The 17024-nt window shown below is 44.1% G+C and overlaps 1 protein-coding gene across 1 annotated transcript in view; it reads left to right on the forward strand.

Moving 5' to 3' along the window:
* The window catches only part of LOC147722334 (mediator of RNA polymerase II transcription subunit 1-like), a 597606-nt gene that overhangs the window by 567036 nt on the left and 13546 nt on the right, over nucleotides 1-17024 (forward strand). The window contains exon 15 of the mRNA XM_086966831.1: nucleotides 3683-3778. Coding sequence (XP_086822957.1) covers nucleotides 3683-3778 — 96 coding nt within the window. The remainder of the gene's footprint in view (nucleotides 1-3682; nucleotides 3779-17024) is intronic.

Below are 17024 nucleotides of genomic sequence, written 5' to 3' on the forward strand. Positions count from 1 at the left end.
CATTTCCCATGCGTGTTAACGTGTCTTCAGGCCCCGGGTCAGAGGCCCGTCGGGCCCTCCTCACAGCCACCTGTAGGAAGCTGGCTCCATATATACTATACCAATGTAAGGTATAGTGTGCCCAGGGAGTTCCCAGGGGTATAGCAGAGGCTAAATTGGGAAAGTACTAACAGCCCTCTCTGTAGTAGGGTGAGCGAGCAGTTAGGCCTAACCAGAGGGTGTGTTAAGCATTTATTGTATTCACTCAATCAAGGACTGATTACACACACTCAGAGGCAGAATGCAGACCAATTGGATAAGTATAAAAAAGTATATTTTATTTCTAGAACCAAGCAGGACTTGGTACAGGTAGGTAAATATATACTTGGAATGCAGGTTTATACAATGAAATGCAGTTATGGTTGAATGTTGCATTAGTTACAGGTTGGTATTGATTTCTAAAGCAGTTTGTACTATAAAATAATAATTACTTTTAGAATACCTCTAGTTCCTTTTGGATTACTTTGAGTACCGGGGTGGTATGTCAAACTGTATCGCATGATATACTCAGTTGGACATGTAAAGAGAAGATCTACCCTGTAGCTAGATGCAAAACTGAAAACGTTGTCTTTGCGTCGTTCAGTTTTGGAGAATTGCTTTGATGCACACAGTGGATTTCTGAGTTGTTTTATAGCTTCCCACTTCTTTTTACCTCCTTTAATTATACTGGCTATATAACTGTTGCATAAAGTTTACATTGTGCTTTGAAAATCTGGATGGTATCTGCCAAAAGATATGTATGAATATTAACTAGGACTGCAAATGGAAGAGGTCAAAGTGGCCAGCCAGTTGCTGAGATAAAATTGCCCAAGTAAACTTGTATGGAGCAATCTTTAATGAATGAAGTAAACACGCCACATTTTGAACTTGAGCTACGCCACATTTTGAACTTGAGCTATCCATATATGTAACTCTGTGTTCTAGTACAAGGGTCTCCACACTTCTCAGTACGAACCACATGAAATATTTTTTAAAATGTTTATGGGCCAAAAAAATAGCACATTAACCAGTTTTGATTTTTTTTTCATTCTTCCCCATTTCGCTCCATCTGTCTTTTCTATTATCCATTTTCCTTCTTTTCCATTCTCTGTTCATTCCTTCTTGCCTTTTTTCCTTCTGCTCCTTCTTTCCTTCTGCTCCTTCTTTTCATTTGTGCTTCTGAGCTTTCTGTCCTTCTTTATGTTGCTGTTTAATTTTCTTCCATATTTTCCATCTTTGCTCCTTCTTCCCATTACTCTTGTTGTTCTCTCATTCTCTTGTCTCTTCCTTTCTTCTTACCTTCCTCATGTTTTTCCTTCACCTCTTCTTCTTTCCATCTTTCTTTTGAATCCTTCCATTCATTAATCTTCCTTTCTCTTCTTCCCATCCATTACCCTTTCATCCTTTTTTCCAATTATTTAATTATACTTTTCTGCTTTCCTTATTTATCTTTTCTTTTTTATTCATTCCTTCTTGCTACCCTTCTTTCAGAACTTAATTTTTAATGTCCTGCTTTCTCCCTTACTTTCACCGTTCCATCAATCCTTATTTTCTTCCTACTATTCCTTTTTGTAACTATGTACTATCCTGCTTCCTTTTAACTTTTCTTTGTTTTTTTCTTATTTGCATCTATCTTTCTTTCCTTCCTTCAGGCTGGCTCACTGCATTTGTACACTTTAAAAACGCATGTCTGTTACCAGACAGCGTTGGGTCTAGTTTCTAGATACGACTTCTGTGCAATTTTGAGCCAAGTAACGTTTTCAGAATCAGTAGGACCCAATACAAGATAGGGCAGGGCACTATAATGTCAGAAGTAGTTTAAAAGAAATTACCAACCTACTGTTCCGCTTCTGGAAATGGATTGCTCCTCCGCTCCCACAGATTCTACAAACAAGGCGATCTCCTCTCTCGAGCCTGGTTCAGCAACTTGACTGGCATAGCTCTTCGGCCACGGTACTTTCCTCTGTCCTCCTTCTGTATTCCTCCTCAACAAACTACAAGAGAAAAACAAGCATTTGCAATGCAATAGGTCTCGCAATTGTGGGATTTTGAGCTAATGGCATTGGAAATGACAATGCCTTTTATTTATGTGTGTAAAAACCTGCAATAATAAAAGGCATTGTCATTTACAATACCAATAGGTCAAAGTTTCTAAAATGCAAGACCTATTGCATTGCAAATGCTTGTTGTTTACAAGCGCCCCATGCTGCGCTTTCATGTTAATAGAGACCATGCCCCTTTCTTTAGACCAGCCATGTCTAAAGAGGGGTCCGCGGCTGCTATTAAAGTGAAAGCACAGTATGGGACACTTTAACCAAAAAAAAGCATTTGTTTGTAAAGTTGATAAATAAATGCTTTTTTTTAAAAAAACACCTCGTGAAAGCACCCATGGCACGCTGAATGCGCTGAATTTTGCAGTAAAGCATGTAGTGCCTGCAGTGGGATAAATTAATGAAAGAAAATAGTTAAAATAGTGCTTACAGACGTACCGTGTAACAACCGAAGTAAAAGGGACAGTCCTCATGGGAGGTTACAAATTAAGAAAAGGCGGTACTAACAAGCCTATTAATGAATAAGAAGCCAGCATTTACCAAGTACAATGACACAAGCCAATGAAAAATATGGGCAGAGAGTGGGCGGGCTTCAAGTACATACTCCAATACAGCATGCCTCTCAGAGCAGCGCATGCTATGCCCAGGCTCGACCTAAAAAACTGACTCTTACTTTTACAGGGTAAAAGTAAGAGTCTGGTTCTTTTTCTTCTATTGCAGGGCGTCTTTTAAATCGGTCTCGCCTTTGGCATTTCTGCTATGTTTCGGACAATAAAAGATGGAATTATAGAAAACTGCCGAGAATAATAAAAAAAAAATCTCCTTAATTCTATACTGAATATAGAAATAAGGACAACCAGAAAATGTATTATTCTAGGCAGGGTTCTATTTTTCCACCATTGTCCTATCCTGACACCTTGTGGCTAAAACTGGTAAAGCATCCAGCTATTTCGGCTGGTTTTACTTTTAGGAATATGCAGGTTTTTGAATTACCGTTTCAAAAGCAGTGGACAGGTCCATAAAAAATGAAGGAGGCTGATAACCTTTCACCCTTGAAATCTCTATAACATATTGAACTCATTGCCCCCAATGTACACCTCCACAATCCTCTTCCGTAGTTTCCCTCGGCAGTTACAATAATATAACTCTCACTGACTGCCAACTGTCCAGAAGAGAACTAAAAAAATAAATCCGATTCAACAGATAGGGTTACCAGAGGGGGTTGTGCCACCTGCCACGGAGAACTGAGTGACATTACCGCAGATGCAGCACACAAATGGGATCATGAATTTCCGAAGCAATATATCTATTGTTGTACACCTGTCTGAGTGCCTTGTGAGGAATGTGTCCTACTGGATACAGGCCTTTACATTCTGTAATTGGGATGTAAATGATATAAGTGGTCAGAATGCACGTTCAGCAAAGTGTACAGTGATTTGTCTTTTCATTGTTTATCCTATACACAAAAGGACCGCATGAAAATAATACATTTAATGTATGTCATTTTTGCATCGAATGCACTGTCTTTGTTGAGCAGAGCATTTGAACTTTAATTTGGTTGATATTAAATAAAATGAAAAACGTAAGTAAATGTTCTCCATTTTTTCTTACAGCTGTATCAAATTCCTTGCACTTTGAGGTTTTCCCACAGGCAAATACCTGTTTCTGTATCTCATTCCAAAATCCATTGGGATCCAGCTTGGCATGTGGTATGTAAGAATTACTTATACTGGTCTGCTTTATTTGAACTACATAGGTTGTTTGAAGAGTGACAAGCTGCTTGAAATCTGTTCAGAATGTTTTGCTCAACTCCAGACTTATGTTTTACACCACCATCACAATAGAAAGTAGAAGTTAAAATATATATATTTTAAATATATATATTTTTATATATTACCTACTGGCAGTCCCTAGTAGGTTGTTATAGTTGGGACCTATTTTCCAGAGGAAATCCGCAACATTCTATTTCGAATAACTTTGGCGCCGATTGACTAATCTGCACGAAATTTTCCAAACTTTTGGCCAGCTCCAGTCCGCTCCTATCCTGAAAGTTTCACATTGATTCATCAAGCGGGGGCCGAGAAAAAGGGGGGTCCCAAAACGCGTTTTCCCCATGCAATTTCCCATAGGAACTTTAGCCGCTGCTAAAGCCCAAACTGCAGAACGGAATTACACCAAATTTTACAAAGAAGTAGTCCTTAGTTCAGACTCATGCTTTTTGCTTATTTGGTGTAAATAGGTTCAGGAGTTCCTGAGAAAATGACAGTTAGTCATTTATATATCTATGGGTGCGGTGGATCTGCGTACCTATCCGCGCAGCCTATGCGCACCCTGTTGTGCATGCGCTGTATTTTAATTGGCTGTCAACACTCCAAATCAGGAAGTGTTAGCAGCCATCTTGAGCCTCTGTAGAACCAAGGCACAAGAAACTGCAAAAAAAGCCGCAACACGCAAAAAGGGGGCAGGGTAGAAACACCCTGACCACCTAGGCCTGCTCAGGGGGTCCCACTAGGACCCCCAAGGCCCCCCAAACTATTTTTATTTAAATAAAATTGCTGGATGCGCATAGGACCCGCGCATCCCGCTGCCGAAAAAAAATGAAGCGTGTGCTCCCGCGCTTTAAAGGCGCCAGAATAATGTGGTAAATATTTGATTTACCGTCTTAATTTCTATGCAGGTAAGTACTTAAACAAAAATAACTCAATCGGAAAGAAAGAGACAGAGTCCGTGGTGTTAGAGTTCTTAGGGGTTTTATTCCTTAAAAAGGAATGGGTCAGGTTCTGGATATCGGGTTCCTGCCACCACAGGGGTGCAGGAAGGGATAGAGCATACTTTATTGACATTTCGTTACTTTTATACTTAATATACACAATAGAAGTCAATGCAGAAGGCGTAACAGCTGAGAGAAACAAGATAAGGTTACACACGTGTGAGCAATACGTAATCAGAAGGCGTGAACTAAGGCGTGCACAGAGGTGTGTTCTAGAAACGTCACATGTAAGTGTCAGAAGTGGGTGGCTCTATGACAGAATAGTGTGGAGTCAGCAGAAATCGGTAGCTAGGATGCGCGCGCAGCTGCATGACGTATGACTGACGTAAAGTTGGAGGGTGCAGGGGACTTGACATTTACACTAGAGGAAAGAGACAGAAGTCTGGCATGTCAGATCAACTCGTTCCTATATCATATCTGATATCTGGTGTTTGGGAACCATATTATCTGGACGGAAAAGGTCTCTCGGACAGAGGCTATTCTATACTGACTGTGAGTGCGTGCACATGTGCCTACGTGTCTATGTGTAAAGCGAGGGGGCATGGGCCTACCATGGCAACGGGAGCTATGAATTACTTGCATGGAGACAGTGAGGCCGGGCCCTTTGCTCTGCAGCTGGGGAGATGTTTACTTAAACTAGTAGGCAGGAATGTATCTTCGAGGAGCGGAACAGATAATTCGAAGGTTGAATACAGTCTTGGCAGACAACAGGCTGAGCTAAGCACCGTGAGCCGCGCAGGGAGTAGGACAGAGTTTACGGGTGGGGGCATCCCACCTCGTAGTTTCAGGAGGCAGAGATGTTTTTCGGAAAGAGGCTTGATGACAGAAAACAGGGCCTACTTCGCCTGGGCTAGAAAACGTGTAAAGTACACCATGAAAAGACGTTGGCAAGGCATACTTAGAAACTGACTATTCAACCCATTCAGGGTGGGTCTGAAAGAGGACATGTTAACGTTGGACGCAAATGTGTTTGCGTCTTCATAGCTGGCACAGGAGGGAAGTTACATGCACTTTAAGTTCGTACATGGAGACGGTGGGGTACGTTAGGGAACATTTCTTGACCATAAAATTTATATTTCCTCATTCCCTCCTTGTTCCCTACGGACCCTTCATGATATATCGATCCTCATGAACCGATCAGTCCGTTCATGTAACATCATTTGCTCTTCTTTCTTCTTTTCGCGTTTTGCATGAAAACTGGAATGCGGAATGCATGATGTGGCGCACAGACCGCAAATCGCTGGCCCACATTGTAGACATAGGCAACAACTGAATACTATGACAAGAGCAATGCCTAGGAAGGAGAGGATCTTCCATCCCCAAGCAGTCAACGTTGTCCAGAACCAACCGGACCAAGTCCAGGTGCCTGGATTCTGATGTATCAAACTTGCAATTTTATGAAGACGAGTGATAGCTTTATATACAGTTGGCGCGTTTTCTGGAATGAAAACACAGCAACTTGACCCGATGACCTTACAAGCTCCGCCTCTATCTGCCAAGATGACGTCAATAACGAGACGATTCTGAAGAACAACAACCCGCATGGCGGACTGCTCCTCTGTTAAGTTGCCTAGAGCGGAGGTAGTTTCATTCACTACTGCTTCGAGGGTTCTAGTTAATTTACGTATCAGTTTACTATTGAAAACAGCACCAAAATAGGGGAAGAAACCTTTATTAAAGTCTGTATATTGCTCCCATGCCGTTTCAGTATAGTCGACAATCGGGAGATCTCGTCTGAGTCTATTGTTTACTAGATTTGTATTTCTGTGATAATCAGGAGGGGCTAGAAAAACTGGGGGCAGAAGGAAGGCAATGTAACAGGTACCATCCCAATCTAGAGGTAAGCGTATGTATGCGGTATGGCCACAAACAAAGTAGGAATGACGAGTAGCTTTAAATGTAGACCTGCCCTGATCACTGAATTCAATCACGGTGGTACATTTACTATGACCTAAGTGTACTCAACCCTTCTTTCTGAGACATAAATTACCAGTGACTGGTAATACTGACATAGCAGGGAGAACTGGGGCAGCTTCGGATTCAACAGTAAGGATCATGAGGTTAAGTGTGTAATTGCCTAATCCATATACTTCATTTTCTAGATCGGTTCCTGTCCTAGTGGGAAGTCCCTTCTTGTCAGGGTAGCAGGCGTTAAGCAAAACTAAGTTCAGGTTTCCCCAAACCCAATTTCCTTCAAAAATAGCAATATCAGAATCTAATGAATTAATTAATCTGAACCATGCACCACAGGAGCCATTGTGAGTGAACGGGTACGGAAAAAGAGGCAGAACTCCCTTGTATTTCTGGTAGGGAGGGAGTCGGCCACATATCCAACAGTTGGTAGCATTGTTGGTCTGATGGGAGTGATGTAACATACTAATGAATGTATTGTTGCGGAGCGCAAGTCTATAAGATAACTCATGTAAGGGTAATTCGCTAAACGAATGTTCGGCAGAGACATTGTAAACAGATGATGTATGCTTGAAGATAGGGTAATATATAGGCAACAATATACTAGCAGCAATGATCAGAAGGCTCAGAAAAAACAAAATCAATAATGTCACTATACAGCGACTACGGAGTGATTTACAGTATACACGTTTCTTGGATTGTCTCTCTCTCTATCTCGATCTAGGGGATACATGTCAGAAACTAATTTAACCGATTCACCTAGGGGAGGACTTAAACAATTAAACTGTCTGACTTGCTAGATCGTAATTTGGTTCTGTATTCTTCTTGCGGAGTTTTCTCTCTTTTGGCAATTTTAAAGTCACTAGAGTCTAGGCAGTCCTTTGAGGGGGTGGAAGAGTCAATTTCGGGTAAAAGTTCATTGCATTTCTTTATATGACTCGTGTGGATCCACCCCTTGCGGCCTTCAACCTTGATAGCGGTCCTCGTGGTCAGAAGGACGAGCTTCGGCTCCTGCCAGCGGGGCTCCAGCCGACTCCTCCTATCGAAGTTGCGGATCAACACCGTATCTCCGGGGCGGACATCGTGTGGCTTTACATCAGTGTTGTCGGGAAAAGCTGCAGCAACCTGTGAACGACATGATTGGAGTGCAGACATCAAGGAGGCAAGGTAATCTGTCAGCATATTGCAATCAACATCAGTTATTTTCTTAGGCATGGGCGTCCCCCACATATTTGGTGGCCTGCCAAAAACCACCTCATACGGGGATAGCCCTGATCTCGAATGAGGAACCATCCTCATGTAGAATAATGCAACTGGCAGGGCGACTATCCAGTCGACCCCTTTCTCTTTACAAACTTTAGCAAGACGGGTTTTAAGTGTCTGATTATGCCTTTCTACAAGGCCAGCTGCCTCGGGATGTTGGACGCAATGGAATTTCCACTGGTATCCTAATAGGAGTGAAACCTGCTTCATGAGTTCGGACGAGAAGGGCTGTCCGTTATCTGAGTACACGATACGAGGCAAGCCGTACCGTGGGAAGAATTCTCGAACCAGCTGTCTGGCAGTGGTCGGAGCAGTGTAGTCTGGGACTGGATATGCTTCTGTCCAACGGGAAAGTGCACAAACAACTACGAGGACATACTTAAATCCTCGACATCGGTCCATCTGGATATAATCCATCTGGAGGACTTCAAAAGGGTGATCGGGAGGATGAAATCCACCTTGCTCTACAGGGACGCTTTTACCTGGATTGAACTGACCACAGATCATGCAAGTACGCACTTTCTGTTTTGCTGCTGCTCGTAAATGTTTGTTGTACCAGAGATTCTGTAAACTGTCTAACATGGCTTTTTCTCCTAGATGAGCGGGACTATGTGCAGTATTTATTATGACTTGAACCATAGAGTCGGGGAGAAACCATGTAGATTTTCCCTTCGTCATCCATCCCTGATCTGTCTGGATCCCTCCTAGTTCAGTCCATTTCTTGATTTCATCGGGAGTGGCATGTGTCTGAATATCGATTACATCTAGTGTGGGATCCTTAACAGCCATACAATATGTCGGTATTATAATCTTTGTCACATCAGTTGTCTGGGTGTGAGTCAATGCTGTATGCTTTGCTGTTTGATCTGCCAGGTCATTACCCTGGGAAACAGAGTCTGTAACTTTAGTATGTGCTTTACACTTCATGACGGATATGCCTGAAGGCAGATGTATTGCTTCTAACAGTGCTTGAATGAGGAGGCCGTGTTGAATCTTGGCTCCGTGGGAAGTCAAGAAACCTCGTTCTTGCCATAACATTCCGAAGTCGTGTACGACTCCGAAAGCATAACGAGAATCAGTGTATATGTTAACATTTCTGTCCTTGGCTAGTATACAGGCTCGGGTCAGAGCGATGAGCTCTGCTGCTTGAGCGGACAGTGTGTCAATACGATGTGTTTCTTTGACTTCAGTTTCAGTGGTTACTGCGTATGCGGCCACTAACTCTCCTGTACTTGTTCTCATACATGAACCGTCCACATAAAGTGTCAGGTCCGGGCTGGTCAGTGGAACATCTGTTAAGTCTCGTCGGGGCTTTGTTACTGCATTAATGATCTCTATACAATCATGCGGGGCTGAATCTGTTATAATTGAAGGTAACAATGTGGCAGGATTTAGAATGTTACAGCGTCTGATTTCTATGTGGGGCTGGAATAGTGTCAATTCATAACCTGTTAGTCGTGCTATAGTCAAGTGTTGAGTCTGGGTTCGATTTAGAAGGACCTCTACAGAATGTGGAACTTGTACTGTCAATGGATGTCCTAATACAATTGAGTCGCTCTGTCTAATTGCTAAGGCTGTCGCTGCGACTGACTTTAAGCACGCAGGGAGTGCCTGGGCTACTGAATCCAATCTACTCGAAAAATAAGCGCAAGGCTTATGTGAACCTGCTTGGTCTTGAGTGAGGACAGACAATGCTGTACCATCACGTTCTGTAACAAAAAGTGTAAAAGGTTTGCTGTAACATGGTGTCGCTAGAACTGGTGCTTGACATAAAGATTTCTTTAATTCCTCAAAAGCCTGTGTATGTTCCTGAGTCCAAGGAAGGGCAGTCGAAATCGCTGCCTCCTGTGTTGTCAACTGAATGAGTGGTTTAGCTAGAAATGCATACTGGGGAATCCATTGTCTGCAGTACGAGGTGAGGCCTATAAAAGCCCGCACTTCCTTTTGTGTCTGGGGTTGTGGCATATTTACAATTAACTGGATGCGGTCAGGAGTGAGCTGTCTCCCCACTTTGGACAGCAAGTGACCCAAGTACACAACTTGCTGAACACAGAATTGTAGCTTCGAAGGAGACACCTTGTGTCCCTTGTCGGCCAGAAAATGTAAAACTGCCAATGATGCTTGTTCACATTCGGGTTCACTTCGTGCGGTGATCAGCAGATCATCGACGTACTGGAGTAAGGCAGTGTTAACTGGCATTTGGATACAATCAAGTTGTCTTTTCAGTGCTTGACTATAGATGCTGGGGCTTTCTGTGAATCCTTGAGGTGCGCGCAAAAATTTGAACCTTCGTCCATTTAAACTGAATCCGAAGCGATATTGGCTCTCTGGATCGATGGGCACACTGAAGAAGGCGTTCTTGAGGTCAATTACAGTAAAGAACGTTGCTTCTGAATCAATAGCAGTCAATAAAGATGAGATGTCGGGAACCACAGGGTACTGTGGAACAATGCATTTATTCAGTTCTCGTAAATCAATCACCAGCCGATATACTGGCGGTGCACTGGGATCAGTACGTTTAAGAATCGGAATGATAGGGGAATTACAGATATTGGAGTCTGTCTCTACGACCACTCCTTGGGCAATAAGCTCTTCAATGATTTCCAGTAAAGCCACTACAGCATCAGGTGGTAACTTGTATTGTCTGATTCGTGGTAAAACAACTCCTGGTTTGAGTGTAACACGGTATGGTGTAATGTGCATGCAACCTACATCGGTTGGGCCTTGTGCCCACAGGTGTTCAGGTACATTTTTCAATCTGACATCAAAATCTCGTAATACATAGTGACCCTTAAAGTCACGCAGGAAAAGTCTAACTCCTTCCGGGGAGCAACATATCACGGCTCCTAGAGCCTTCAGCGTCTTTATTCCTAACAAGTTTTCTGGACATGATTTCGTGAGTAATAGGTCTGTAACACGTGATAATGGACCCACTGCTAAGGGGACGGGTTCTGATACTTCATTTACAATAGGCTTTCCTGAAAAACCAAGGGAAACATTCTGTGAGCCTGAGAGGGGTGCCCCTGGGACTTCATTATGACTGATTGTTGTGCGGCTTGCCCCTGTGTCAATTAAAAACTTTCTGTCTTTTCCCAATACCTGACTATGTACGTAAGGACCCTCTTGATCTACAGGAATCTCGATAAGGGGCAAGCCAACCTCCCTCTCTAGGCTGTTTCATGTGTATCGCTGATAATCGGGATAATCAGATTGGGCATACTGGTACATTTGCTGTGAAACTTGCTGAGTCGCGGCAATGGGCTGTGGCTGTGATACAGCTACGGTCTGGGCGGTGTGTGATGAAGCATGTATAGGCTGTGTATTCTGTGAAGTCTGTGGCTGGACCTGGTCTTGTCTAGGCTGACGCGGTCTTTCTTTAGTTTCACCTGTCGCTATATTGTGTTTCAGGACTGGACATTCATTTACGTAGTGGCCTGGCTGCTTGCAATAGTTACATGTCCCTTTAACGGGAGCTGCTGAGTTATTTGTCTGTGTCCCACCCTTTTTCTGACCGTCAGCTGGTACTGTCTGGGCAACTAGTATTTTCATTTTCGTGTCTTTCATACGTCTTTGTTCATGTTCTTGTTCTTCTCTAATTCTGTTCTGATGATATTGTAACATTTGTAACATCTGGGATGGCGTATTTGCCTGCCATGTACTTTCGACTTTATATACTCGATTCTTAACCTGCGTTAGGGAATTTTCTACTAATTTACTTACAAAAAGGTGTGGGTATGATTCGCTACTTGGTTTCAGGCCACTATTAATGATGAAACATTTCTCGAATCTTGAATAGAAGTCACTAGTATCTTCGTCGTGTTTCTGTTTACAGGCTGAGATCGCGTCCCAGTCTTCCTTTTTAGTTGTCAATAATCTTGGCAAAACCTGTACTATTAAACCTGGTAATGCTTTAGCTTTTTCCCCAAGGCCTAGCCCTGGAGTACGGAGTTTTTCCTCGTCTTCTATTTCTGTCCATATAATCTTTTTCTCTCCCACCTCCCATTCTTTTTCTTTGAGTTTCTCGTAGATGCCAGTAGGCAACAGTACCTTTAACAATTTCATAATATCCGTATATGTGTAATCCCCCATGAGTAACATATCCTTAAGTTCTCGGTGAAAACCTGCTGGGTCTTTATCGTGACAGGGTACTAGTTTCTTCATTTCTAACAATTCTAACTTGGTCAAAGGTGTGTACACATACACGCGTTTCAGAGTATTATCTGTTCCCATAACTGGGTGTACTTCTCGTAAAGGATTCTGTCTGTCCAAATGTTCCATATGAAACATTTTTCTTTCTGGGGGCGGAGCTGAAACATGTTGAGGGCCTAAGAAAGCGTTATATCTGTGTCGTTGCTCTAGAATTATTTGAATCAACTTGGTACTTAGGCCTCTCCATCTATTCATAAGTAGTGCTTCTAATGTATAAGGTAAGGGACCTGGGTCCGAATGTTCGTTTCTGTATAACGTGAGAAGATGCTGAATCATGTATACACTCGCTAATTTCTGCTCGTCTGGGGAAAGGTTCAGAAATGTCTGTACTACGGTATCATCATTGTATATGCTAGGATTGTCAGCCCATAATACTGCTGACCGGGCTAGTTCTTGTTCATCCATAGAATTGAGTACATGGTACCCCATTCGTTCTTGAAGCATTTTATCGGTATCTTGAAACAGATATTCAGAGGAATTCGGTTTTGATATACTAGACAGAAAAACTCTCTTGCTTTCTGGGCGAATACCTTTCCTAAGGTAATTTCCCTTACCTATGTACGCTATCGTTTCTTTAGGTTGTTGTTCGGGTTCCTCTCGTTCTTCCTCCTCGGAGGAATCAAGCCGGCTCCTATCTGCTTCACTTTCTTGTTTCGTTCTTTCATGTATCTCTATGACTTCTTTCCTGATCTTTTTGTACATACTGGCTATACAAGTCTGTTTATCGTGTTTTCCATCGGCTATGTTCTGGCCCCACTTGTTTAGTGCATCCAATTCGTCCTGGTCTACCCCAGGCCTGTCTCGTTCTCTTATTAAACAGTTTATTAAGAATCGTAATATACAACCTTGAGTGTCAGTTTTCTGGTAAGCCAGGGCCTCTTTAATACAGTCAGGATCTTCCCCAGTCTGGATAAAATGGTATATTTTATCTAGGTGATCAGTCATTCCTGGGAACATCATTAAGTAATCTGTAACTTTTCGTAAACGTAGAGATGCTAATAACATCCTATCGTCTTTACCGGGTACTGGATCATATCTGCAAACTGGAAGGGGTTCTTTAAGCATGTCGTAATTTGTGGCTCGGGGTGTACGGTTCTTTAATATGTCCCTTATGTTTAACCTATGTTGTGGTGGCGGGGTCTGGTTACCCCCCGTCGCACCTCCAGAGACGGAGGCGCGAGCATGACTTGTCTGTGGGGACTGGGTAAGTAACTGAACTGGCGTTTTTCCTGGGTCAGGCCCAAACGGATTCAGGGTATTTATCTTAGGTGTAGGAAGTGGGGGAGGAATAGGTGGAACAGGATTTCGGACGGGTGAACTTTGTTGTGGTAAGGGCGGGACATGGTCTTGGGGTGGGTTGCCACCTCGGTCACCATCAGCAGGTGGTACCTGGGCAGGTGGATTGGTGTAAGCGGGAGCTACGTCATCTAGATAGGAGGCAAGGAATATGTCCTTTGTAGTTCTGTGATTTACTTTAGTTGGAACCAATGGCGGTGGCAGATCTTTTGGTATTTCTGAAGTGGCTTCAGGCGAACCCTCGGTCACTAGGTACATGCCATTCACAAGGTTATTTCGCATGCGGTCTACTTGTTCTGCCTTTACTCGGATCCCCTCATTAACTAATTCGTTTTCTCGGACTTTATCTGACTCTTCTCTATGTCTGTCTTCTCTTCGGAGTGCCTTTTCGGCACGTTTAAGTGATTCTTTACGCCAAAATTCTATGGCGTCTTTCTGAGATTGTCTGGCTTTCTTCTTCCATAGCGCTTCTTCTACTTTCAGGATGCACTCGGCATCCCAAGTTCCTGTAACGGGCCATCTGTGTCTTTCTTCTAGGTGCTTAGTATAATCGGCCCATAAGTCTAGGTACAGGATGGCGTCTAAGCCATGCTTGTGGTACATAAAATTTCCAGGAGTGTCCCTAGGGGGGATAGGAATTTCTTCCTCTAGCATCCCTTTCCTAGTTCCTATCTGTCTTAACTTATTGAAAAGCGGCATCTTGCTACTTAGTGCTGGATACTCGATACTTGTTACTTATTTCTGAAAACAGCTAGTTACACAGAAAACACAGTAATGTACACAAAACAGTCACTCATACCACGACATTAATCACATGAAACATTTTGAACACATATTACTACCCTTTACACTAGATGTACTGCTAAACAGTACAGATACACTGTTGAGAAACAGTGCAAGAACTTGTATGCTAGATGTACTGCTAAACAGCACAGATACACTGTCTAAAACAGTGCAGACCGCGTTTGCGTACCCAAACCCGTCTTTACCGGATACATAATAATGCACCCGTCTAGATGCGTCCCCAGCAACGGTACTCACCGGGAAGCACGGAACAGAAGGCCTCGGAAAACTCGACTGGACTGGACTGGACCGGACTGGACTCGACTCGACTCGATACGTGGATACTTCGGAACTTCGGAACTGGTGGGCCTCTTGACACCTCGGACCTTGCTTCTTTCGGCTAGGCTCTGGTCCGGATCCTCCGCACTCCTCACCGCCTCGTCTGGGTGCTGATCGCAGTCTCCGTCACCTCCGTAGGCCTGAGGGAGATACAGGAAATCCTGCGGGTACGCGTAGTTTCCGTCACGACTGTGGCAGGGGACCAAGGCTGCAACGCATCAACCGGCGCGTGGGGTGGGGGAGGGGTCCCTATTCGGGCGCCAGAATAATGTGGTAAATATTTGATTTACCGTCTTAATTTCTATGCAGGTAAGTACTTAAACAAAAATAACTCAATCGGAAAGAAAGAGACAGAGTCCGTGGTGTTAGAGTTCTTAGGGGTTTTATTCCTTAAAAAGGAATGGGTCAGGTTCTGGATATCGGGTTCCTGCCACCACAGGGGTGCAGGAAGGGATAGAGCATACTTTATTGACATTTCGTTACTTTTATACTTAATATACACAATAGAAGTCAATGCAGAAGGCGTAACAGCTGAGAGAAACAAGATAAGGTTACACACGTGTGAGCAATACGTAATCAGAAGGCGTGAACTAAGGCGTGCACAGAGGTGTGTTCTAGAAACGTCACATGTAAGTGTCAGAAGTGGGTGGCTCTATGACAGAATAGTGTGGAGTCAGCAGAAATCGGTAGCTAGGATGCGCGCGCAGCTGCATGACGTATGACTGACGTAAAGTTGGAGGGTGCAGGGGACTTGACATTTACACTAGAGGAAAGAGACAGAAGTCTGGCATGTCAGATCAACTCGTTCCTATATCATATCTGATATCTGGTGTTTGGGAACCATATTATCTGGACGGAAAAGGTCTCTCGGACAGAGGCTATTCTATACTGACTGTGAGTGCGTGCACATGTGCCTACGTGTCTATGTGTAAAGCGAGGGGGCATGGGCCTACCATGGCAACGGGAGCTATGAATTACTTGCATGGAGACAGTGAGGCCGGGCCCTTTGCTCTGCAGCTGGGGAGATGTTTACTTAAACTAGTAGGCAGGAATGTATCTTCGAGGAGCGGAACAGATAATTCGAAGGTTGAATACAGTCTTGGCAGACAACAGGCTGAGCTAAGCACCGTGAGCCGCGCAGGGAGTAGGACAGAGTTTACGGGTGGGGGCATCCCACCTCGTAGTTTCAGGAGGCAGAGATGTTTTTCGGAAAGAGGCTTGATGACAGAAAACAGGGCCTACTTCGCCTGGGCTAGAAAACGTGTAAAGTACACCATGAAAAGACGTTGGCAAGGCATACTTAGAAACGGACTATTCAACCCATTCAGGGTGGGTCTGAAAGAGGACATATTAACGTTGGACGCAAATGTGTTTGCGTCTTCATAGCTGGCACAGGAGGGAAGTTACATGCACTTTAAGTTCGTACATGGAGACGGTGGGGTACGTTAGGGAACATTTCTTGACCATAAAATTTATATTTCCTCAGTACAGCCAGCATGGACAATCCCAAAATGGCGGCCGCCACTCTGCAGGCGCAGCTCCAGAAACAGGTGGAACTAAAAAGTAACCTTAGAAGACGTTATGAAAACCCTCACCGAGGTCCAGACGACGGTGGGCTCCATTTCTTCCGAAGTTAATCTGCTACGGGCGGACTTCAAGAAAATGTCGGAAAGAGTGTCTCAAGTGGAGGTAGTTACGAAATCGCTCATTGAGGACACTTCGGACCTGCAAGTAGCAATGGAACGCATGGAAAAAGTCACTAAGCAGTTACAGGAAAAGCTCGACGATCAGGAAGGGCGCTCTCGGAGAAATAACGTCCGCATCCTAGGCCTTCCGGAATCGGAGGGTAAAGGTGCAATGGATTTGTACGTCGAGGACCTCATCAAAACCAAGCTACAACCTAAAGGCCTGTCTCACTTTTTCTCTGTTGAAAGGGCGCACCGAGTTCCTGGCAGTGCGGCCAAGCCAGGAGCCAAACCGCGGCCTGTACTGGCTAGACTATTCAATTTTAGAGACAGGGACGCCATCCTGCAAGCGGCGAGGGTCTCCCCACCTGTAAAAATTCAGAACTCGACTTTGGCCTTCTTTCCGGACTACACAGCAGAGGTGGCTAGGCGCCGGAAATCATTCACTGAAGTGAAAAAGACGATGCGAGACAAAGGCCTGCCATACTCGATGCTTTTCCCCGCCAAATTGCGAATTGTGGCCGAAGGAAAAACGTGGTTCTTTGATACGCTGGAGGTGGCACGAGAATGGCTTGATGGATGGAGACAGGTGGGCCAACCCCAGCGCCCGCACAGGGACCGCCAGAACCAGCGCAACGGAAGGCCGGCGGATCACCCGTCCAGCAGCCCCACGAACGAGGAAGGCGCCACGGGACTGGA

This window comes from Lissotriton vulgaris, chromosome 4_1, assembly GCF_964263255.1.
Source record: "Lissotriton vulgaris chromosome 4_1, aLisVul1.2, whole genome shotgun sequence".
Lineage (NCBI taxonomy): Eukaryota > Metazoa > Chordata > Amphibia > Caudata > Salamandridae > Lissotriton > Lissotriton vulgaris.